The 25,491-nt window shown below is 49.3% G+C and overlaps 1 protein-coding gene across 5 annotated transcripts in view; it reads right to left on the minus strand.

Moving 5' to 3' along the window:
- Window positions 1–25,491, minus strand: part of RNF157 (ring finger protein 157) — a 76,329-nt gene that overhangs the window by 33,671 nt on the left and 17,167 nt on the right. For all 5 annotated transcript variants that reach the window (XM_038371615.2, XM_038371614.2, XM_043496387.1 and 2 more), the window contains exon 3: window positions 2,986–3,074. In XM_038371615.2, the coding sequence (XP_038227543.1) occupies window positions 2,986–3,074 (89 nt within the window). The remainder of the gene's footprint in view (window positions 1–2,985; window positions 3,075–25,491) is intronic.

The raw sequence follows: 25,491 nt of genomic DNA on the forward strand, positions 1-25,491 counted from the left end.
GGCATTGTTCACTGCAATGAGACCCCCTTTTGCATTCAAAGAGCAAGCTCAGCCTCTGTTCATTCTGAATGGCTCTGCCTCCATGCCTGGGCGTATGTGCTGCTGGGAGGAAAGTTATCCCAGGGGCTGGGCCAGCCAGAGATGTAAAAGGCAGCAGTGCAGGGGGCATCAGTGGATGAATAGGCAAATGCACCCAGCAGGAGAGAAGCAATACACTCAAGATGTTGGACGGCATTTAGAGCCCAGTTTTGTGCCAAACTACGCACTGTACAAAGAGCTTCCAACATTCTTGAGTTGAGATTTGCAGTTTAGCCTCTGGAGGGAGCAACGGAGGCCAAGTTGGAGGTGCCCACCTTTTCCCTGATGCAACGACTCTCAATCAGTTATGCTCTATAAAACCCAAGGTGTATGAATATTAACTCTGCCATCACTCTGAGACTCAATCGACAAACTGCAGCCACCCTTCTGAGCCTTTTCTAGCACCTTCCATCCTCAGCTCTCAAAGCACCTGCCAAGTGCTAATGGGCTAACGTCTCTCCATGCCCTGGGGTGGTAGATAAATATCACCCTCCCAATGAACAGAGCAAAGCTGAGGTGCAAAAAAGGAGAAATGACTTGCTCAAGGTCATACAAATGAGTCAGTGGCAGAACTGAGCCCAGAACCCAAGTCTCACTCCTTCTCCTCTGCTTTAATCACTAGACCACATTCCTGCCCTTCCTTCTAATAAAGCCATTGGACAAATAACTGCAAAGGCAGCAGTAAATTCCACGTAATCCAGCCGATGTCAGGAACACAATGGACAGGATACAGAACATTACAGAATTCCCTTTGTTTGCCCAGCAGGTTAGCGATCTGCACGAGTGACTTGTGCGCTCTGGGAATTTGGAGGATGCAAGAGAAAAACAAAAGTTTGGAAGAGACAAAAAGCTGGCACCATCAAGCGTCAATTCCACCTTTAACCCATCTCCACTCTGCTTTTAAGAAGTCACAGGTTCGTACCTCCTGACAGTCACGGGTTTTGCAGGACTGTCCTGCTTAGACACCCCCCCACCCCACATACACACACATTCCCGGCCTGGTGGGAGCAGAACATTTCCCATGCTAACCTGGCCACGTTCAACTTTAAGCCGAGCCTCCAGCGATGCTCAGGGCAACAGCTTCGCCAGGGCTTTAGTTTCTCCCCGGACACATGCAGCCCCTCCGCACACGCCCCCTTTGGCTACAATGGGAGTTGGAGCCGCAATCCCCAGTGCAGCCATAGCAAGGGCACAAGCAGCACTGGCCGCCCCACTGCCCACTCAGGTTTAGCCCCAGCACACCGGTCATGGCCAGCGCTGCTCCACCTCACCGCTGACACGGTGAGGTCACCCACCAATCACCTCTTCTGCCTGCACTTGCAAACCCCCCGCCTCACCTTTTCTTTCTCACACGCCCCCCCCCCCCCCCCCCCGCCAGGCAGATGTTTATCTTCTGGCCCAGAAGCACCCTCCCCTAAGGAGCACCACAGACAGCAGAGAAGAATCCATGAAGTCACGCCAATGGTGTCAACGGATTACGCCCATTTCACCTCCTTCTCCCCCCTTCTCTTTTCCTTCCCTCCCACCCTCGGGCTTCGCTCCCCCATTTTCTCTCCCTTGGGTTTTTTTAAGAATAGGTATTCAGCCGTAGCCCCCGCCTTCGTCAGACGCTCCGAGCCGGACACCGCCTTCTGCACGATGCAGCCCCGAGAATCCCTTGGTACGTGACTGCCTGTGTGAATTCAAACCCACCTCACCCCTTGTGGTCGCTCGTCACCCTGGGAGGTCACCTGCAAGCCTGTCTCAAACGCGGCTGCTGCTTGGCCATGGAACTACCGGGGAGATCCCAGTGGAGCAGCCAGTGCTCAGCACAGAGCAACAGCTTGGAGACAGTTTCTCCGACATAGAACAAAATCACACTTGCCCCCCTGTCCGGTCCCCACTCCCCCTCATCAGCCATCTGAGGATCTCTAAGCACTTCACAAACACTCGCCAGGCTACCGGCCTCCGTCCAAAGTAGGTACTGAATGCGCACGTCACATGCAATCTTGTAATGGGGCTCGGGCTCCTAGCTATTCATTTGCACAGGGCAATGGCGTAGGCACATATTTGCGCAATTCCCTCTTCCTCCTCAGGACTCTCGGCCCGAGGGAAAGCAGGAAGGGGATCAGAATTGAGAGACACAGGGAGAGAAGGGCAGAGAGAAAGAACGGTTGAAGTATGTCCCAGCAAGGGAGACAGGTTAGAGAGTGGCTGGTCTTCGGCCTCGCCTCTGCACTGCTGGCACTGGCTTTACTAGGTCACTTCTCCCAGCCAAGCCTGAACTCTGCGAGGCTGCATTTCATTTGGCTCCGATGGCTTGTTCCGGCCCCGGCCGTGGGAGAGGGATTAGCTCGGTCTGGCTCCTGCTGTCACCTCTAATGACCCCGCGGATCAGCTCGGAAGGGGAAAATCCAAAAGACGAGCCATCTGCCCAATAACAGGAGTGGGGTGGGACTTCTCTATGGGACGCCACCTCGTGGCAGCACCATTCATCGTCAGTGGCTTCACTAAAATCATGCTTAGTCCTCTTGGTATGCCGGGTGGCTCTCAGCACCCCATGCCAGAGGGGAGCTGACTCCTCCATTCCAGCATCTACTCATGAGCTTCCCCTCGCCAACCAGGTGTAGACGGGATTCTGGGCACCCCTTCTTCCTTCCATTCAGGGCCCAGTCCCACTAGATCCCTTCCTCGCAATCCCAAATTCCCTCCCAGCCAGCCCAGCGCCATGCACCTTGCTTTAACCTAGACACATGCAGAGGTGCAGAGCTTCCTCTGGAGGTGATTCGGGACGTTGCCTCACGGGTGGATTCGTCACTGCTCAGCTGATGCTGGCACCTAACTGGCTAAGCTGTTGGGATACTGCAAGCTGGAGTAGGGTTCCCGGCCAGACTATGCAAACTCCCACCTCTGCAAACGGGGACTTACTTGACTAGGCGCAGAGTGTCCTTGCGGATGTTGATTAAACTCCTGAGTGTCTTCACCGGCTCCTGGGGGGGTGGGGCGGTGTAAGGAAACTAGAGTGAAAAGAGAGAAGATTGAAACAGCTGATTTTCGTAGCACCAGGGTCCCAGGTATCACCTAAGTCGAAATCAGTCGGCCTGCAGCAGAATACCATCCCCAGGCCAGGAGCAAGTGCACATGTCAAGTCAGAGGCCACAGACCTCATCTCGGCCACAGGACACAGCCCCTTTCCCAGTATGGTCAACCCCAGCTTCAACAATCAGCTTCAACCCCGTCCCCCCGCAAGTCATGAGACGCCATGAGATTTTTACGACAATAGTAACACGTGCTGGGGCTTTCTGTTTGCTTTTTGGTTGTTGAGACTTCCAGAGTCACGTTTTCCAGTTTTTGCCCTAGCCAAAAGGCCCGGGCACCTGCTTAGTCACTTTTACCCGGAAGCAGAGATTCGCAGCAATCCCCTGGCTCCCGGGGACAGGGCTCTAAGAACAGCAGCACAGAGCACAAGGCCGCTGACAACATCGCCAGCACCGGCGGCACTCCTGCACGCAGGCCAGATTGTACCACAGAAAGCTGTGTAGCCGCAGATAAACGGGACCCAGGACAACCCACACCCTGACCTCAAGCAAAGCAGTGACCCAATACTACCCCAAAACGTCCCCGCATCGTGTTAAGTGGGAATACAACCCCCAGACTCCTCCCACCCTGTTCCAAGCAGGGATCCAATACTAGCCCCGTGCCACGCAGCCTGTGCATAGTGGGGACCCAATCAATTGCCATGGCTCCACTGATGTCAAGGGAACTAGACTGAGTTGCCCCAGCTGAGGATCTGGCCCAGTGAGTCTGATCCTACCTGGTGCTGAGCACCCTCAATTCCTCCTGACTTCCACGAGGACGGCAGGGGCTCACCGGCTTGCAGGATCGGGCCCTGGCTCAGTCACTCTCCTCCAGGGCTGCTTTTCAGAGACACGCAGGTTTCAAGGTAAGCACAATGCCCGGTCCAGGGATCGAGGTTCCCTGCTGGGAAGGGCAGAGCAGGCTAGAAGCCGAAGCCTGCTCTGGTACCACGACGGGCTGTTGCTCAGGAAGAGATGGTGCATGAGGTTATCCCCCGCTGCATAGCACTGCCATCGGAGGAGCCTAGCAATGTCTCGTTTGGGCCTTGGTCACAGCTGGGTCTCCAGTCTAGCGCACAGAAAAGATCCCATTTGTGCCCGCGGTGAAGCATAGGGCGCACCCTGGACTCATGCCACTGCATGGGGAGGGCGTCCTTACGCTGGTGGTTTCAGCAGCTGCCTCTCTGCTGCCCTAGTCTCTTATGAAACAGTCTGGAGCTTCCCGGCCTGATTCTGACCACTGCCCTGTGTTCCCACTGAGCAGTGCAGTTTCCCACCACCCTGACACAGGGCTGGCCCAGGACTTTCACCCAACACATCCTCAGAATCAGCCTGATACCAAGGGTGCTAACAACTGAGCTCCTGAGGCCCTTTTAGGAAGCACCCATGGATATGGAAAATTTGGGTGCACGAGTCCCCAGCATCCACACCTAGGGCCTCCCCTGGAGAGGCGCTGAGCACCTGGAACTCTTGCAGAAGCCATGGGGCCAGCTGCTCTGAGGACAAAGTCCTGGGCATGGATCCCAGCAGGATCCAGCCTGCATCAGGTCATCCTCCGAGCGTCTGCCGCAGAGCAGACAAGGCTACTCATTTCCTGTGGCTGGACAGAGGGGGGTCAGGTCCCCACGGAGCCAGACCTCTCCAAAATGCCTGCAGCAGCAGCAGCCTGTCGTGCGCTCGCCTGGTGCGACACCCAGATCTGCGCGGCAGTGCTCAGCCCCCACAGCTCTGCAGGGCCGAGCCTGGGCTTGTTTTTACAACTCAGATTAATTTTTCCCCATGCTCATGACAGGAAGTGACAGACAACACAGACCAGAGCTGGATGGCATGCGCATGGGCAGCATGCATGGTTCCCACACACTGCTCCGCCCGCCTCGTGCTGATAGACAGAGCCCACCCCGCTCTGGGTGTCGGTACCCAGTTGGCTTTGGGGTGGCTTTGGTAAAGGATTTTGACTGAAGCTACCAAATTCCTTGCAATGCACGTGCACGTTCTCCTTTCACACCAGCCCAGCCAGACCGGGAAGAGGGATGGCCTTTCCTCCAGGCAGCCTGTCTGGCCTGGGAGAACAGAACCCTGACCATCTGCAAGGCCCAGGAGAGTAGAGGGGGAGCGAGACCTCCATCACCACTCAACCTGCCCTTACATGTTCTCACCAACTGGGGGCTTCAAGGCTGCATTGCAACATCATCTGGCGGCCAGGAGCCAGTGGGTTACTCCAGATTGACATGGCTGTAACAGATCAGAATCTACCCAGAGTTCTCTCTCCTGACAGTGATATTAAGGGCTGACAGTCCCATGCTACTGCACCTGTGGGCATCTGATAATGGCCTTTTTGTCTTTGGACTGATTGGGAAATTTCTCCCGGCCAGCAGGGTGACTGGAGCTCTCTGCTTAGAGTTATTGCTGAGGGGACACTGCGGCTCTATTTGGACACTTACAGCATTCCAGGAAAATCCCCCTGTGGGTTGAAATTTCTCAGGCTTGTTCTCTGCCCAATGTCGTGAAGGCCAAGACTATAACAGGGCTCAAAAAAAAAAGAACTAGATAAGTTCATGGAGGATAGGTCCATCAATGGCTATTAGCCAGGATGGGCAGGGATGGTGTCCCTAGCCTCTGTTTGCCAGGAGCTGGGAATGGGCAATAGGGGATGGATCACTTGATGATCACCTGTTCTGTTCATTCTCTCTTGGGGGCCTGGCACTGGCCACTGACAGAAGACAGGATACTGGGCTAGATGGACCATTGGCCTGGCCCCGTATGGCCATTCATATGGGAATGGAGTGCCTGGTAGGATTCCAGTCAGGAACCTGAACTGGTTCAGGGAGGGATTCAAGTGCTGCCCAGGCTTTGACAAACATTTCCAATGTGGTTGGAGGACTCTAAAAGGGGCCCATGGGTATCGCTGGCCTCGGGGAGGGATACTTGCTTTGCTGTGTTTGGGCTGAGGAGTAAAAAAGTCAGACAGGCTTTACTTCAGTGTGCTGGGTATGCACGATGGGGAGCTGTCTGGGTGGGCTTAATAGCAAGGAATAATGACAGCACTAACATAGATTAGACTTTCAAGGAATCCAAGGGAGTGATGCACCCAAATCCCATTGGCTACAGCCTTTGAAAATCTCAGCCACAGGGTCTGGTCCAAAGCAGTGCAAGGAACCCACCACTCCCAGTGAAATTAATCTGCTCCCCATAGAGAGCACAATCAGTGGGAGCGAGGGGTGCTCAGCACCCTGCCGGGCTGGGACACAAGCCAGAGTTACCAGTGAGGCCAGATTCAAAGGCCACAGAAGTCAAGGGGAGGCTGGGCTTTGGATCAGGCCCGCAGTGCTTTACAGCTTGGAACTACACCCAGAGAATGAAATGGCGTCTCCGTCCCAAGGCGGTTGTCACCCAAAGTTACCCAGGAATATGCACACTGCACCAGACTCTGATCTCAGTCACCTTGTATAAATCCAGAGTAAGGGCTAAATCCTGGCCCCCATGAGTACACCAGCAGTTCTGCCTCTGATTCCACCTGGATCAGGACTTGGCCCTAATGCCACTGACTTCAGAACTGCAGCTCCAAACTCACATCCCGGGAACCACCCATTGCCACACGGCACAAACCTGCAAGGGCTGGGATGGAACAGTCAGAACGACCCAACAATCCATCCTGCCCCCAACATCTCCCACTCCTCGGCAACGTGTTAATGGAGGACCACGATCCCGCCAAACAGCAGCCCTGGAGTGCTTCCCATGCATGGCACAGCTAGTTATGGCAGCCGTGGAAACCGTAACATTGAGATTTTACATGCAAACCAGTCAGGTGGTTGGGTTGTAAGGTTCCATGAAGGTGGGCTGGTTTCTGCCTTTGATTTCCAGCTCCTTTGGATGGGGAGATAAAGCACCTTTGAGATCCTGGTTCCCCTCCGCTCTCTTCCCCGCCAGCCCTGTGCCAGAGTCTAATGTGTCCAGCATGCTAATGGTGCGTATTTTTAGACTGCTGATGCTGCAGAACACCCTCTCCAATGAGGGTCCGGGGGGCAGAGCTCAGTCTCTGCCTGGTTGCTTTGGAATGAATACAAATTTGCTCATTTAACTAGCTTCGCCCCCGAGATAGACGGGGAGAAACGGTATCTTGTGAGCCGCACTGAAAGGTGGCGACGAAGTACTCTCTCTCCTCGGGAGGGTGCCTGACTCAGGATGGGCAGGGGCCGCAGCATCCTGGAGTCATCCAGAACCAATGCCTGGAGGATGGCAGGCACCACAACTGTGCATTGAGGTGACCTTGAGCGCACAAGCTGAGTGCTCAGGCTGGCTGCCGTTTAGAGAGACGACAGCGGGGCAGGGCAGCAGCGCCTTTAGTTCTGAGATCACCAGGGAGCTGCCACTGGGATGGAAATGATGCCAGATGCTGACAGGCTCAGAGATGCTAGAGTCTTGGCAGCCGATTGCATTGCTCCTGGGGCAGCTCTGCTGTGCACTCCCCTACGAGGTCTGCTCCTCCTCACCCCACTTGGGGCACACGCAAGCCACGAAAGGTGCAAGGGTTACACTAGGCCATTGTCTGGCCCCTCTGCAGGACTTGCTGGATGCAGAGTGGGGCACATGCTTCACCATCCTTGGGGTGGCCACCCACCCCTGCGCAGCCCAGCTGCTCTGGAGAAGACTCTCTTATAGCACAATCCTCCCACAGCTTCTCCTACCCAGGCCAGCAAAGAAGTGTAATCAGAAAACAGATCAAGGGGGAAAAGCAATGTAAGCTGCACTAACCTGGCACGCAGTGAGGGCCCACTAGGAGTGTAATTTACACTCATTTAGTATCCTGTGGGGGAGCAAAGCCAGGCTTTGCCCATAGCAAGGGCAGCTGCCAGCTAGCAGACCCTCCATGCATGGGCGAGCCATGCAGCTGTGACATTCCAATCTCGTTTCCTGGGTGCTAACACAGCCTGCATTCACTCTTTTTGTGTTTCCAATGTACCTTTTCTCTTCAGTGAAGACAGATCTATGGCTGCAGACTCAGATATGCATCAAAACGCTGTAGACAAATGCTGGCAGGAGCCACAAATGGAACAGTTTGATGCAGGGAAGCTCTTGGTGGTTTTGAAAGCACCGCGGACAGTTGTTCTGGGTTTATTTAAATTCATGGATAAAAAAAAAAGAAATCTTTGAAAAAAATGGGGCCTATTCTGATCACACCTGCTGATGTAAATCAGGAGTAACTCCACTGTGAAACTGGGGTAAAGGAGAGCCGAATAAGCCCCCAGACAGTTCAAAGATTTGCACTATTAGTTGATCTCTCTGTCTCTCACACACACTTTCTCCTTTGTTCTAGAAGACAGACAATGCCGGCTCACATACTGCAAGTGGCTTTTACAATGCTTTGTTTGTTCCGACTGTGAAGCTGCTCAAAAGGAAACTGGAGACTGCACATCACATTCACCTTGCAGCTTCCATCAGCGACTGCACCATTAAGCAGGAGGCAGGTACCTGCCGCAGACACGCACGGCTAGGCCTGATGCTCCCTGCGCCGCAATGTAAGTGCTATATCCAGGGTACATGCGCACTTGGGAAAACACAAGGCGTGAACACACATGGAGACAGTTGCCTTTCTTCTTTTTCGCTACTCTATTGTGGCAGAGCTCAGAGGCCCCCACAAGGGAGGCGTGCTCCATAGTGCAGGGTATTGCACACACCAGAAAGAGTCCCCGCCCCAGAGAGCTTACAGTTGGATTAGTTTAATTCTTCTCAAGAACCACTTACTGCCAGTTCCAAACAGTGAGTGCCAGACTGCGAACTCCAGGGAGACTTTTCCAAGTGTAAATTTGGCACCCAACTCTCAATACAAGTCAGTAGGAATTGGGCAAAACTCCCAGAGAGCTGTGGGATCCCAAGCCCGAGAGCCGTGAAAGATTTTCCTCTGCACAGACTCGCTACCACCCCGGGAGCATTTAAAGTTATGAATGGAATCAGCAGGGCATGATCTTCAAACACCAACCCAGAGTAACGCTCCCTGGCGCGAGAGAGAGCAGGGTGCACAGACACTATGCAAACAGCCTCCTTATTTGAAATGTTCTGGTGCCACCGAGTGGTGAAATTGCATTATTACCTTAAGCCAGCTGCACAACAGCGGCAATCCGTCATGACACCTTTTATAATTGGGACCGGCAATTGGACAGATCCAGCTATGCTGGAAGTAGGCGTAACTCCATCTGAAGTCAGTGGCGTTCCACCTTCTTCTACTCGGTTTAACTGACTAAAGGGCTCTGACCCTCTACAGCAAGTCCAAGAGGACAGAAGATTTCTGGTGCAGAATTTAACTGAAGCCATGAAGCTCTAACAGGGCAGCCTTAGAAGGGAGATTTCACCTGTCTGGCAAACCTTATTGGGATAGCAGGCTGCTGTTCCACATTAACGAGGAGTCAGGCTTGGCCGAAAACTTGATTCTTGCTTCATTTAATGGGACGCTTTCAAGGCTAGGAGATGGCAAATCAGAACAAAAACAAACCCTCTCCCCCAACAAAAATGTTTTTCTATTCAAAACCATTCCCTGCTACCAAGGATCCATCATGCCCTGGAATCCTCCAGAGCTATAATCCAATGAAAGGGGAGTGTCTGAATGGAGATCTCAGGTCTGGCTATGCTCCTTTCACCTGCTGGGTGGAGGGGTTCCAAATTTGGTCATGCAATCATAGAAATATAGGGCTGAGATGGACCTTCGGAAGTCACCCACTGTGCTAAACCTAGACCATCCCTGACAGGTGTTTGTCCAAGCTGTTCCTAAAAGCCTCCAATGAGGGGGATTCCACAGCCTCTCTTGGAAGCCTATTCCAGAGCTTAACTTCCCTAAGAGTTAGATCGTTTTTCCTAATATCTAACCTAGACCTCCCTTGCCGCAGATTAAGCCCATGACTCCTTGTCCTACCTTCAGCGGACATGGAGAACAACCGATCCCTGACCTCTTCATAACAGCCCTTAACATACTTGAAGATTGTTATCAAAGTCCCCACTAGACCCTTCTCAGCAGTACTACTACCTAGCCATTCACTTCCCATTTTGTAGTTGTGCATTTGATTTCTCCTTCCTACAGACACACACACATAACTTTGCACTTATCTTTAATGAATTTCATCTTGATGAATTCAGACCAAATTCTCCAACTTGGCAAGGTCGTTTTGAATTTTAATCCTTTCCTCCAAAGCGTTTGCACCCCCTTGCAGCTGGGTGTTATCTGCAAATTTTATAAGCATACTCTCCACTCCATTATCCAAGTCACTGATGAAGATACTGAATAGTACCAGACCCAGGACTGACTCCTGCGGGACCCCACTAGATACACCCACCCCGTTTGACAGCAAACTATTGATAACACTCTTTGAAATCTCTTTCAACTAGCTGTTCAGCTACCTTATAGTAATTTCATCTAGACCACATTTCCCTAGTTTGCTTATGAGAATGTCATGTGGGATTGTGTCAAAAGCCTCACTAAAATTTAGATGTAGCACATCTACTGCTTCCTCCCTATTCATCAGGCCAGTTGTTCGGTCAAAGAAGGAAATGTAAGTTGGTCTGGCACGCTGGCTATTTCTTAACCCTATTATCCTCTAGCTCCTTACAAACTGATTGTTTAATAATTTGTTCCAGAATCTTTCCAGGTATCAAAGTTAAGCCGACTGGTCTATAATTCCCCAGGTCTTTTGTTCTCCTTTTTCCCCTTAGGATCATGAAATCTATCATTTTGTGATTGCTTTCACCCACATTGCCTTGCACCTTTAGAGTCACTACCAATTCCTCCCCCTGGGTGAGAATCAAATCTAAAATAGCTTTGCTCCGGTTACTTCCTCCACATTCTGAAATAATGGTTTCACCTGGAAACCAGACACCATGCAGCCCCATTTCATACATGCTTTTCCCCCGCATATGAAGAGCAACTTCCTCCTTCGAGTCTGATCCTGACATCAGTTTTATACTTTCCACTTCCACTGATTTCTGTAGAGCTACCCCAGGTAGATTTGTGCAGAGAATCAACCCGTCTAGATAGTGCTTAATTTGTTACAAAAGAGGTGCTGGGGCTCAAGCAATTAGGTACCAGAGCTGAAGCAATTTCTTTTATTTTCGTAACTGATGTGGCAAACCCTGGCATAAATTAAGCACTGCATCTAGGCTAAACTAGCTTTCATCTAGATTACACCTGCACCGAAGAACAATAGCCAGAGAGGCATCATGAGAGAGAGCACAGTGTGTGCATCTCCTCTAACATGCTATAGCGACTCCAGAACAAGATGGCTTACACAGAAATCTGAAGGCGCAGTACGCAAGAATAAATACTACAATATCACAGCTTGCATAACTCCACAGTCTCAATATCATCTGGGACTGCTTCTGGCCACACTTACAAAAGATTCCCACCAATCTGTAATGTCACTGATCTCCATGGAGTTTCTCCTGATTGTCACCACTGTAACAAAGCAGAATCCAGTCCTTTATTCTATTGCATTAAATCAACTCTGTGCTAATGCAGCTATGTCTAGAGGTTGGGGTGATTGTTAGTATTAGAGAACAGTTTTCTGTTAGGACGGGAAATGATTTGCCTCTGTAAGCTTGTTCCATTTTGCTGATCATAGGGATCTCATCTGAGGTGATAAAGTATCAGAACTCAGGCACTCATTAGTGCAGACAGCCTGTGAGCCAATGGGACTGCAAGGCTCCCAGCCAATGACAAAGTCTGTAAACCTTTTTTTTTTTGGGAATCTCAGACATCTTCACATTCCACCACCCCCACCCTCCCCACACACACAGCCTTAAGGAGGCAAAAGGTTGCTGAGTCATTAACTTCAAGGTAATGAGCTTTTTAATGAGTCATGAGAACTAAATGGAAACCCTACAGTATTGCTAATTTCATCTGGAACAAAACGGTGGAGAAGAGAGAAATCTATGCCGCATGATTGCTTCCCCTGACTTCCCAGCTATTAATATAAACGTCTCTGGGCACCCTGGATGGAAGAGTGCTCTGCAGTTAATTTAACAGCGCTGTTGGACAGCTGTTCAATTCTCTCTCGGCTTGGCTTCAAAGAAACCCTGAGAGCTGCACTGAAGCCACGCTACACCTGAAGCACACTACGTGATCTCTCATAGCAGCAGTGGGTGTCTAAATCAACGGAAACCCCTTTCAACCCATGTTAGAATCAGCACTGTTTAGAGTGTTAAAGCACAGGTCTGGGAATCAAGAGATTAGCTGCATCTATACTACAGAAGTGAACCACTGGGAAGTGAACCAGTGGGACAGGATGGGTGCAGGTCAGCCCAGTATGGCTGAACTGGACATGCGATTTCAAATGCAGTTTGTACTCTGCATCTCCACTAATGCTCTATGTACTACAGCCACACAGACCTCCGAGTAGCTATCCCATAATTACGGCTCCCAACATTTTGATTTTGATGACACTTCATTTTCTGACAGAAAACTATTCTGCCCCAATTTTTTGGGCCAGCTCTAATAACGATCAAGTGTTTTTAAAAGGCTGTGTGTAGTGTAAGTGAACAGCGCACTGAACTAGCTACTGTGACTGTCTAACATCGGATAGAAGGTGAACTAGACCTGGCTGGAAAGTAGTGGGGTTTCCTCCAGAAGATTTTGATCATTTTTCAATGTTTTCCCCAGAAAATCCTGGATTTTTCAGAGAAATATCAAAACCTAGAATATCGACATTTTCTAGAGAGCAGCCACTTGTCACACAGAAAAATGGGTTCAATTGAAAACCCAAGTTTCCATCAAAAAAAAAAACAATTTCAAGGAAGATTTTTGACAAGCCCTTATCTGAACCACTTGATTGTGTTTCACAGGCCCTATACTGCTAACATCTAATGAAGGATCTCCTTTTGCTCAAGTGGAAAGTGCCTGTGCTTTGGGCTGTGCTGCCGTTCTACCCCTTGCATCACTATGAAGTTCCAAGGGGTTATGAGATGCAGCAAAGGGCAACAGATAATACCTGAGTTACCATGGATTTGTTACACAAAGCAATTTCTTTTTTCAAATGAGAGAAGGAACCTTAGACTTGTTTTCCTTTTTGATTAAGAACATTTCTCCCCGTGTTCACAAATCTATTGTGGTTCATGTCCTAACAGCAGGCAGCTCTGGTTATTTAACCAGTTTGGTTATGTGGTATCATAATTACTCAGCACATCAAAATAACAGAGTTGCGACTTTAGAGACAAACATCAACGTCTGTAACATCTGAAAAGCCAACACAGCACTAGACAAAGATGTGTGAACTTTCAGAGTCTGGAAGAAGTTGTCAGTTTTACTCTGAGGGCCTGGTAGCTAAATACAGCCTTCTCGTAACAAGCACATGGGTGATTGGGACAGGAAACAAGCGTGTGATTGGGGCTGTACACTGGGTTTCAATGCCTTCATGAGCAGTCCTTGAGGAAACTCCTCTCTAGCCCTGGTTTAGGGCAGGTGCTTTAGCAAAAGCTGCCCTGGTGCAATGTGATCATGGCCCACAGAGCAAATCCTCGAGTAACTCCAACTGCTTTGTGTGGGCTGCATTCCTTGCTTTGCACAATATGCCTTTCGTAACGACTGAGTCACCAACAGCTGAGAGAGCCAGTTACATTTCTAACACCGTAAAGACAGCTTTTAACCAAATAAGAGCTGCCACATCAGCCTGATAGAGTTACTCAAATAACACCAGGGCCTATTAGTGGTAGAGTCAGGCACCAGCCCCAGGACGCAGCTCTGGGTCCAAACTCCTCCAACATACAGGTGTGTTTGGATCTGAGGAGCAGGTTAGCGGGTCTCTGGAGAGTCACCTTTCCTCCAGGGCGGCTGCTAATGCAGTTTCCCTGGCTGGTCTCAGCAGGGCCTTTGTCACACACAGTTTCTTTTCCCCTCAGACTCGTTAGTAATTAGCTTCATTGGCAGAGAAACTTTTGACCGGAGTGGGTACTGTAGCCCCCGGAAATCCACAGGAGCTTCCTGCAGGAGCAGTCATGGCATTTAAAGAGCGGTTGAAACATCTTTATAGAAAATGAACCTGTTCTTCAGGGACAATCGCTCACATGAGCACACCTATTCTGTGCATCTCTCCCAATCTATTTTATTGCTGAGGACGTTTAACATGGAAACCAGGAGGCCAATGTCAATGCTTATCCATCCCCATCCCCTTCCTACTGCGACCTTGTTCATTTCAGTGGGATTTGTGCATGCTCAGCGCCTCTCAGGACATGATACGTGGAACATCTCCCTCAGCCGGAGAGCAGAAAACCTGCCCCATGATGAATGATTCCAGGCCACTAGGCTGGTTTCAGCCCCTCACCTCATTGACTTGAAACAGGCCCCATGGGCCTGGAGGATGGAGTCGCAGTCAAACACAGAAACACACAGATGCTGAGTCTGTAGTCATCAGAGATGGGCCCAACCAGGCTACAAAGTCTGGATCGATGTTCAGATTCTGAAGCTCCCCACACCAAATTCAGGGGGATTTGGAGCCAGAGATTTGGTTTTGACCCACTGTACGAAGAGGGGACTGAGAAAATTTGGATCAGGGTTTGGATTCTGGAAAAAATCTACAGAGCTCGTGGGAGTTTGGAGAATCCCCATCTTTCTGAAAATGTATTAAGGAGGCTGTTGTGTATTCTGTAGCTGGAAGGAGACAGCCTACTGAAATCCAGTCCCCGATACGAGTCCAGTTGCATTTGAACAGTGCAAATCTAAGAAACCCTCCCAGAATCAGATCCAAAACAGGATAAGGTCCATGCTGCATTCACAGTACTGATAAACTCACACATGGAAAAATCCTGAGATAGCTAAAATAAATCATGAGACTTTTTTAAAATAAAATTTGAGTCCTTTTTATTGCCATCTGGTTTCTGACCCATTAGGGCATACCCACTTCATTGTCACATCTTTCTCTAACAGCAGGAGGGCCAGACACTTTCGTTTTTGTTTTTTTTTTTTAAATAAAAGCTGAAATTCTCACATAATCACCTGACTCCTGAAGAAAAGGAGTACTTGTGGCACCTTACAGACTAACAAATTTATTTGTGCATAAGCTTTCGTGACCTACAGCTCACTTCATCGGATGCATTGAAGTGAGCTGTAGCTCATGAAAGCTTATGCTCAAGTAAATTTGTTAGTCTCTAAGGTGTCATAAATACTCCTTTTCTTTTTGCGAATACAGACTAACGTAGCTGCTACTCTGACTCCTGAAGCTGGACCTTTAAGAAAAGCACCAAATAGTTGGCAACACTGCAGACTGGGCAAGCTTGGGAGTAACTATCCACCTTCTTCATGCAAGAGATCCAGAGAGAACTTGAAAAGGGCAGATAATGTAGCCATGGAAGTGGCCATCAGAGCTTCCATGTTCATTCTACACTGGGCCTGGGACAGACACATTTAGGACAAGCGAAGTGACAGGGAAGGAGACAGTGCTTCTCACTTCCCTAACAAATGAGGCTTCCTGAGCTGGTGTCCATGTAACCCAGGAGCCCGGATCCATTCACACAGAGTCCGGGACTCCCTGCCTTGAAACTATGTAGATAAAGAGCCTAGAGAAGCTCTACAGAGCCATAAATTGCCAGTCTTCAGCTATATGGGGCCCTAGTAATGCTCCCAAGCACCGCTCTAAGCCCTGGGTAATCCCAGGGAGTGATTTTAAATCAAAGGTAAGACTGTCCCTGCCTGAACCCAAAGAAGTCCACATTGATACCCCCGATCCCACCCCTACCCCACAGCTCCAGTCCTGCCACTGTATTATTACTGCCCTGTTCAGAAGACACGTCCCCTTACACCTCGGAATAGCCTTGTCCCATACAAACAGAAAGAACAGTCCCTCTTGCAGCCTGGATGGCAGTCAGATCTTATGGAAGGAAGAAGAAAAGTCCACTTGTAGAGACGCACAGACCCAGAAGCTGCTACAGCTCTGAAGTCAGTGGAGTTACTACTCCGACCTGCACCCACGTAAGAGCAGAGTCTGGCCAATCGGACTTCAGTTACAGCCCAGCACCTACTTCTGTGCTGACAGACTGTAACAGCATCTCTACAGCCCTTTCTGCCCTCCCCCAAATGGCCTGTGTTTATCACACACTACAGTCTGTTGCATGGCCAAAGCACTGGAAATCGGTATTGATCTCCCATCCCCGCAAGAAGCATTCAGGGGCCCGTTGCACAAAGTCACCATGGGGATGTGGAAAAGCAGAAGGGAAGGGCTAAATTCACCCCTAGCAGGAAAGGCCAGGTCTTTGATACCACGTACAAGCAGCCACAGCCCTGCAAGGACACAGGTGGGGACACAATGGCTATGGACTTCTAGCATCCATGGACACCAGTGGGAACGGAGGGCACTCAGCACTTGTCAGGAGACACTTAGCATCTTGCAGGGTTAGGCCCTACAACCCTATCTAGTCTAGGCCATGGCTTGTCAAATGGTTTAGAGGACAGTCTGGCTTGGTCTAAGCTGGCCAAGCATGCCATGGGAGTACGAACAGTGCTTCAAGGACAGTAGGTTTAAAATCCATTCAGCTAGTGTACAGTTTCATGGACTGCACACACCACTTGAGAGACCTCTCAGCTGATAACTGCCCTCCACCTCACTGGAGCAAGTCTCCTTAATAAAAAAGAAACAGCATCTTTTGATCACCTAGCCAGAAACGTACCTAACTTGCCCTGTTAGAAGAAGACAACCACAGTAGCCCAGCAAGCCACCAAAAGGCAAATTCTGTAGTAGCCCAAGTATAAGAGGCTGGCAGATTGTCTGTCAACACAGCACAGTTGTGCACAGGCTGGCCTCCTGCAGCTAACGCTGGGTAATGACAGCAGAGAAGACACGGCAGTGCAGGCTGGAGAGAGGAGTACATTTCGTACCCAGAGCCTGTGCTGGGCTGGTACTGCCCACGCTGCGCTGTCTTCACTGCTACCCGGATTCAAGCTCGCTCGGTCAGACTAGCGCTTGCCCAGCTTTTGCTATGTAGCCAGACCCTAATGCTCACGAGTCATGCTATTTAGCTTAACAAAGAGTAGGTTAAGGGGTGACTTGAGTATAGTCCATAACACCTACATAGGGAACAAATATTTAATAATGGGCTCTTCAATCCAGCAGAGAAGGGTCTAACATGAGTTGACACAAAGCAAGTTCAGACAGGAAATGAGGCATAAATGTTTTAACAGTGAGAGTAATTAACCATTGGAACAATTTCCCAAGGGTGGGGGTGGATTCTCCATCACTGACCATTTTTAAATCAAGACTGGATATTTTGCTTAAAGACACGCTCCAGGAATTTGGGAGAAGTTCTCTGGCCTGTGAAATACAGGTCAGCCTAGATGATCTCAGTGGTCCCTTCTGGCCTATGACTCTGCTTAGGGATGCAGTGCTCCTCTCCAGAGCCATCCTGATGTTGGTGCAAAGGGCCCAGCAAAGAATTACTGCTTTCTAGCCGGTGACCTGGAATGCCTGCATAACCGTAGCGTCCCAGAGTCTCCAAGTCATGCATGGATTTTATTCTCACACCACCTGCAAGAAGGATGTATTAGTCCCATTTTACAGATGAAGAACTGAGGCACCAGGTGGATGAACTGACTTCCCAAAAGTTCCGCAGGGAGTCTGTGGCAGAGCCAGGGATCAAACACACGTCTCCCAAATCCCAGTCCAGGCCCTATCCAACCTCTTCCCTGCTGAATCATTCGCTGGTGAATCTTGTTAACCACAGCCAGGACGTGAGAGGGTTAGAATCTCTCTCTGCTAGGAGCTAAGTTTTGGGACAGAAAGGCCATGCACGAAAAAACCCTACGATCAGCTAAGCTTGCAAGGAAAGCTTAGGCTGAGTTTTTCTGGTTGTGTTAGAGGAGTTGCCAAAAAAGCCAAACCCATAGAAATGGATGAGAATTGGACCATATACAGAGTGAGCATATTCTGTTCAGAAGAGGGTGCTTACTCCAAGACTATCTGATCTGCAGGTAGAACAGTGATCTGCGGGATTTCTTGCACTGGATTCAAAGTGGACAGCCATGAGGTAATACCCAGCCAACATTAAAAATCCCTGGGAAGAACTGCTCATATTGCCACGCAGAAGGCCTGGGCACAGAGACAGGTGACAACTTGCCATGCCACGCACAGCTGTAAGGACAAAGCTTGGATGGTTAGTGCTGCTGATGAGACCCATGCAAAGCCATTGAGAAGAGAAAGCCGACCATCTGAAACTCTCGGGCAGCACCAAGGCAAACCCCTGCAACTAGCGAGACACTGACAAATGACACCACGTGGGCTTTTTGGTAGGCAAGTGAGCAATTATCTGGCCCAAATTTCCTGCTGGCAAGAACAGTCTGATTAGCAAGGACATAAACAGAGGGCATGCGTGAACACAAATGGTAAAGCAATGCCTGACAGATGACATCCCCCCAGGATTTTCTTTACGTCTTCAATGCAGAGAGAAAGCGAGAGCTGCATTCTCCAAGTGAGGAAGCACATTTCCAGTCTCTATTAGCTTCCGTCTCTGGTCAAGGAGTCATCGCGCGCTGTTGGGTCAGTGTAGCCAGTCACAGTCCACATCACAAAAAGGAGAAAACGGGAACCAAGGTCACGTACAGAACTGGAACGAGAGAAAGCTGCTGTGATGTTTTCTAGCATTGGCACGTTTCTACTGCAGTTGAAGATGCAACTGCAGCATGTGGAGACATACCCAAGCTGGCGCAAATCACAATACCTGTGAGCTACGGGTACTACGGGATGTACAAGCCTTTGTGCATAGGCTCTACAAGGGACCCTGGGTATGTATTTGAGTAGCTAGCCTGTGCTGCCACAGCTTCATTACTGTCATTCAAGCCAACTCGATCAAAGCTAGATCAGATGTGTCTACATGTGCCACAGTCACAGCTCTGATTGCAGTGTAGACAAATACTTGCATATCATAGGAACATGCAGAATAGAGAGAGCTGTGATAAAGAGTTTAAAGTCCCATCTCAACAGAGCTGGACCCGAGCCACAAAATTCAGCTCTGGGTGTGAAATCTCTGTGATTTCAGGGATGTTCAGGTCAAGCCATTGTCGGAGACAGATGCCAGCAAAGTTCAGATCTGGATCGGGCTTCGGTTTGGGCCCATCTCTGCAAGTCATACTGTTCTCTCCTACGTATTGTGAGACGGAGTCGCCATTCTCCCAGCTGAAGGGCTAATTCTAAAGAGAATTGGACAGTGATTTGCCCAGCAATTGTGAATTTCAGAGGCATTCTTCAGAACAGGAAGGATGCTAGCACTTCGGAGTGGATGAAATGGGGAAGTTTTGTGGACGAGTTGCTTTGTGAAAGTGTTCACAGTTTCACACCCATAACAGCTGGACTTTTCATGAAATTTTACATCCTACATTTGCATGTCAAACATTTGCATTTTTTCAGAGGGTTTTTTAAATTATTATTTTCAAAGCCACTTCTGCTAATGAGAGCACAACTTCACTCAAAACTTTGCCTATTTTTATTTTATTTTTTGGTCCCAGAAATAGCCTCTCAAAACAGGCGACCATCAAAGAAAAACCACACAAAACCTTCAATAAATGTTTTGCGTGTGCAAAAATAGACCAGTTTCTGATTTTGCAGTGAAACGCAGAGACACACACATTCTGACTGTTCTCAGTTTTACTGCAAAAAAGTTGCACATCTCCATTAACAATATATTTCCTATTTTGCACACATGATCTCTGCCACCTTAGATTCCCAGTTCAGTGCTTTCTTAGACTATGGTTAATCACAATAAGACCTCATCCACTGACCTCAACTTCCTTATCACTCTGTTGGCTAATGACAAGATGAGCAAAGCACCAACTTCATGGGGTCAGATTGGCAAAGACCCTGCGATTTCCAGGAGGTCAGATTAGATCAGTGGTTCTCAACCTATTTACAATGTGGGCCGCACATGCAGCGCTCTGTGTGTTATGTGGGCCACATCCATACAATAGATATACTGCCTGAGGGTGTCACATGGGCCGCAGCTGTGTGCTGATTGGGCCACAGGTTGAGAACCTCTGGACTAGATGATCATGATGGTCCTTTCTGGCCTTAAAGTCTCAGCAGGCTGCCGATAAGGCGCCTCCTTCCCTATCCATCTCTCTCTCTGGCTCGTGGGCCAGGTTGAGCCCTGCTGTAACTCCACTGTATTCCACAGAGGGGCAATAAGGATGGCAGCAGAGAGCCCACTCAGCCTTCCACCTTTCCCCACCCAACCCCTTAGGCCAACATCAACCTTGGCAAGGCTGCTGGCTTCAATAGATTCATCTGGTCGACAGCGTGGTGGTAGCTGGGTCTACGTACATATCCACATCTGGCTTCCCACCACCAGTGTCTCCCCCTCCTGTGCCCTACAGTAAAGTCTATAGGGCCACTGTCAAAGCAGATGCCTCCACGCGGTGCACAAGGTAGGCACTTGTTATGGCCCTGGGTATTTCTCCAAGAACCCCACATACGTTCACATACCATTTAAAGAGCAACTATTGTACCCCAATTTCCTCCCCTGACATTGGTTTGTCCACACTAACATCCCACCTAGAGATTCTTCTGTGCCCTCCGTGCCTCCCTCTGTAGGCCAGCGTGACAACTCACCTTTGGTTCACTCCCTCCATAAGGCACACAAGAAACCCCCCAGAAACACTGCCCATGATGAATGTCTCCCAAGTCCAGCAGGCTCCCAACAGCATCTGACATTTAACGCTCTGCTGAGTTCACCGGCAACGCGGCAAACTCCAGCTTCCGAGAGCCTTTGGAGAGGATCCCAGACACTTTGTGGCTGTTCTTTAAATAAATAAATTCAGACACACAGAACCAAAGGAAAGAAGGCGGCGGGGGGGAGCCAAAGCTTGTCTGGACTAATCTGCATCAAGTTGTCAGGCTTCTTTGTTAGCCTCCTTCTTGCTTCCATGTTAAGGGTGGACTATTTATCCTGTCAGTACTGGAAAGAGTTCATGAGCGCCCTATAGATACTGCTTAACACCTTGGCTTCTGCTGGCACAAACCTGAGTCCTAAATCCAGTTTGCGTAGGTCGGGATTTAGGTATCAGCCACGCCCGCCACAGCGCTGCCAGGACACAGGAGAGGAGGTGATGTGTATGGATTTCTACTGTAAGCTGGTCCAGGAAAGATATTTATAAAGCCTTAAGGGGAAGACTGCAGGAATGCACCCCGTGCCCAGCTTTCGTGGGTAGCGTGGAGTATGACCAACGGCAAAATGGCAGGTTTGCTCAATGCTGGTCGACAATATCATTGGGCACATACCATTGTAGTGAACCGAACAAGCACCAGTCCTCGTGGTCATTGGATGGACTGCGGGTTTCATGGACAAAGGAACTCTGCAATGCCGCCCTTATTCATTTCAGGCTCCAGTTCAAAACCACCCTCCCTGTTTTTAAAACCGTGCCTGGAACTTGCTCAGACCTACCTGTCTAAGGAGTATCCTCGCCCTAACCTCCACGGGCCTCCCAATTACTGACGCCCCTGTGAAGTAGGTAAATATTATTGACCCCATGGTGCAGATGGGGAACTAGGGCGCCAAGCAGCTTAAATGACTTGCCCGAGGTCACACTGGAAGTTTGTGGCTGAGACACAGAATCAAACCTAGGTCTCCAAAACCCATGCAGGAGGCCTGCCTCTCACATGTCTTGCTTCTCTCCCACCACCCAGTCTCGCCATGCTCTGGGTCTGCCTACACCGCAAAAGCCATGCATGGGCTAGTCTACCTGCACTAGCTTGAATCCAGCTAGCGTGAGTAACACTTGCAACGAAGACAGCTCAGCCCAACATAGACCTGGGTATATACTTGGCTTGCCAGCCTATTCTGAAGCTCATGCTGCGATGGCTGAGTTGCTACTATTATCCACGCTAGCTGGATTCAAGATAGCTCAGACAGGCTAGACCCGGCACAGCTTTTGCTGTGTAGACAGACTCTCCATGCAGGAGCCTTCTTCTCTGAATCGCCTGCTACCAGGAAGTGCCTTCTTGTATCGCTCCATCATTTCAAAATCTCATCTCAAAGCATCTCTTTTCCTTCTGCTCCTGCTCAGAGGCTGTAACTATTCATTCAGGAGCGCTCTGCAAAGAGTTTGGGGAGACAATATGCTGTATGCTGAGACAGTCCGACAAAAGAACTTTCGGACCCTACGAGTGGAAAGAACCAAATTCGCTGACCCAAACGCCCCACACAACCTCATGGAAGTTCACCCCTAATGTCAAACCTTGTGATTAGCTTCTAGCTCCAGAATGGGCCACACCAGAACCCCAGCTCCAATCACGTGACCCTTGGAGAAACGCAGCTCTAAAGCACTGCTCTGCAGCTCAGGCCCGTCACTAATTAAGAGCAAACAATGTCATGTCTTTAGTTGGAAATGCGGCATTAATTTTTTCCAAGCTGTTTGTTTACCCTCTCAAATGCTGTAAAGGCCATCTGATGTCAGGGTCCCTGCTACGAGGAAGCATGCACGGTGGGCAGTTTATAGGCTTTTACTGGAATCAGGAGGCTTTCTCGCAATCACTGCTGGAGGGAAAAAAATACCCTGGGATTAAGGCTGAATTTTCATTCTTATGTTGCAGGGGAGAGGTTTAGCTGTGGGACTCCCACTGATTTTAATAGACAGCTACATCCTTGTGCAGCCCTTAACTCCCACACTGCTGCATTGCACTGGCACCCGGACACCACAAAGTGATGGAGGGCAGCATCACAGGAGGGCTTTCCCGTCTCTGACTAGGTTCATTCAGCAAAAAGCAAGCAAAGGCTTTCCAATCCATAATTATTTTGTTAAGCGCTTATATGAAAATAGACAGTACTGTAAGCTTTCTGGGGCTAGGGCTGTCTCTTTGTTCCGTGTTTGTACAGCGCCTAGCACAGTGGGATCCTGGGCCATGACTAGGGCACCTGGGCGCTACAATAATACAAATAATAGTAATAATAATTTATTATTATTATTAATTATTATTATTATTATTATATGGCACCCAATGCAAAGAACCCAAATAGCTGACAAACATTTGTAGCTCTAATTGGGAGAGCCATGTAGTCTTTAAATACGTGTTTATCTTTATAAATGAAAAGCTTCAGTGCTCTTTAAGCAGAATAAAAATCAAGGAATTAATACCCAGCATTCACAAGCAAGCCAGCCACAACAAACCAGTCCTGGCAGCCCACCATTCATGAGTTTCTCTTCCACTTACTGAATGTGCAGGCGATGAAACAAAGAAACAAATGTCTCAAGGCTCAGGTCCACATTTCATTTCCATGCATTCAAAACAGTAAGAAAGAAGAAACTTTGTGGCTTTATAAATTCTGAATATCATTGTAACGGAAAGCATCTTAGCACAGCTTCTCCATTCACTTGCGCAGAGCATACTGTGCACACAGCACATTGAGGGACTCTTGTGAGCAGAAGGCAAACAGCCCTCCAGCAACTTGGCCATTATGAAGAATAATTTCTGGCATGGACGAATACTGCACACAGCTGTACATGATCCCCGTCAAAATATGTGCTCTCCTTTTTATTAAAAAGATATATCCTGCCACCAGAAGCCACTCATCTGTGGAATTAACTAAAATCCACTAACGATTAAAAAATGTGATATTTTAAAGGGGAAGCTGAATTGGGATTCAGGAGATCTAGGTTCAATTCCCAGCCCTGCTACAGACTCGAAGATCTTGGGAAAGGTAACTTGATCTACCCTGTGTCTGAATTCCCCATCTATAAAATGGGGATGATGTTTCTTTCTCCCATGCTTTGTCTGTCTCAGCTGTATGCAGGATCAGACCTTTAGATTGCAAACTCTTCAAGGCAGGGACTATCTTCTCACATGCCCAGCAGCACAACGGGGCCCTGACCTCAGTTGCTAATGTAGTATGAGTAGTGATAATCTTATACATCACTTTAAATGGACTTAAATAGAAAGAAGACAAATAATCAAATGAGAAGCTAACGCCTCGGCAGTCTGATGCTAGGATATAGGTCAGAATATAGCTGCCATTTCTGACCATGGGGAGGCAGGGCCTTTCAAAGATGGTGAATGGTAAGTTCTATTTTTTTTCCTTAGTTAAACAATGGATAAACTTAACTGTTAGATCATAAAACTCACCAGGCAACAACATCAGACGGTCTGACTTTCCCATGCAGGCAAACAGCAGCTGCATTCTCTCCGCCGTGGCCTGCAGTAACAGTCCATTGATCATGCTGATAAGTCACCATTTAGGGCCCAATTCAGCACACCATTTAAGCATGTGCTGCAGTCCACAAATACTCTGCCAGGCCCCAAAGCACATACTTGATTTTAAGCACTCCTGTGCTTGGCATTAGGTATGTGCTTAAGAGTTCTTCTGGATCAGGGGCAGAGGACTCAGCCCCTTGCAGAATCAAGCCCTAAGCTACCTGCCCCAGGCAGCCAACAGCAACGCTGGAAGCAGATCCCAAATCTCCTGCATACCAGGCTCCCGCCCTCACACACAGCCATGGTCTCTCCCTTGCACACCCAGAGCGCAAGAGAGGGAAACCAGGTGTCCATTTCAGCCTAGCTTGCTTGGACGGGTTCTCCTGCATGCTGGGCCCGGCAGACCACACAGCCTACCCGCAGGTGCAGAGGGGACCCCACCAGGGGCAGGCTGAAGTGCTGGTGCGACATGTAATGTTCATGCTCCAATGCTGGGGGGTAAGGGAAGGCAACTTTACTTCATGTGGACTAAGAGCTCCATGGGGGAAGATAACATGAGCCTCCAGGGAAATATGACTGAGACCCATGGTCAGCCTAATGCAAGGTCCCTTCTTCTGTTTACCTCCACCCATAGATGGCAAGTTACCTGGGCCCGTGGTGCCCATGCTTCACCAATATGTAGGAACGTGGGTCTGGCTCCACCAATGTTTGAGCTTACAAGGCTTTGGGGGGCCCATGCTTCAGGGTCCAGGGTGGGCTAAGGGTTAGTTGGGGGGCCTGGTGCGTAGCTAGTGACTGCTAGCCTCTGTCGCCACTCTCTGTGCTACCGCGGCTACCCTGCTATTTATACTTGTGCTAACCCAAGGAGTGCTAGTGTGAATACATGTACACAAGCAAGGGAATCACATCCCCAGTGTGGTGTAGATGTAGCCTTAAATCGACACCGGTTGAATTAGACCCCTCACAGCACAGGTGGGTGGGCTCAACATGAGGAACAATGACATATAATGAAAAATCTCAAGTTTAGGGCAGCTAGGAAAAGAACAGCTTCCACCTTCATCCTGAGTCGCCTGTTTCCATTGCTGTGTTGTGGTATTTTGCCCTTCGAGCAAACATAGGCCAGGTGGCAAGAGTAAACCATTGAGATTTGCCAGGGTGGGATGAGTCAGATGTGTGTGTATTGGCACGTAAATGAAGAGCAACATCAGGGTCCACCATGG

The sequence above is a fragment of the Dermochelys coriacea genome, chromosome 14 (assembly GCF_009764565.3).
Source record: "Dermochelys coriacea isolate rDerCor1 chromosome 14, rDerCor1.pri.v4, whole genome shotgun sequence".
Classification (NCBI taxonomy): Eukaryota; Metazoa; Chordata; order Testudines; family Dermochelyidae; genus Dermochelys; species Dermochelys coriacea.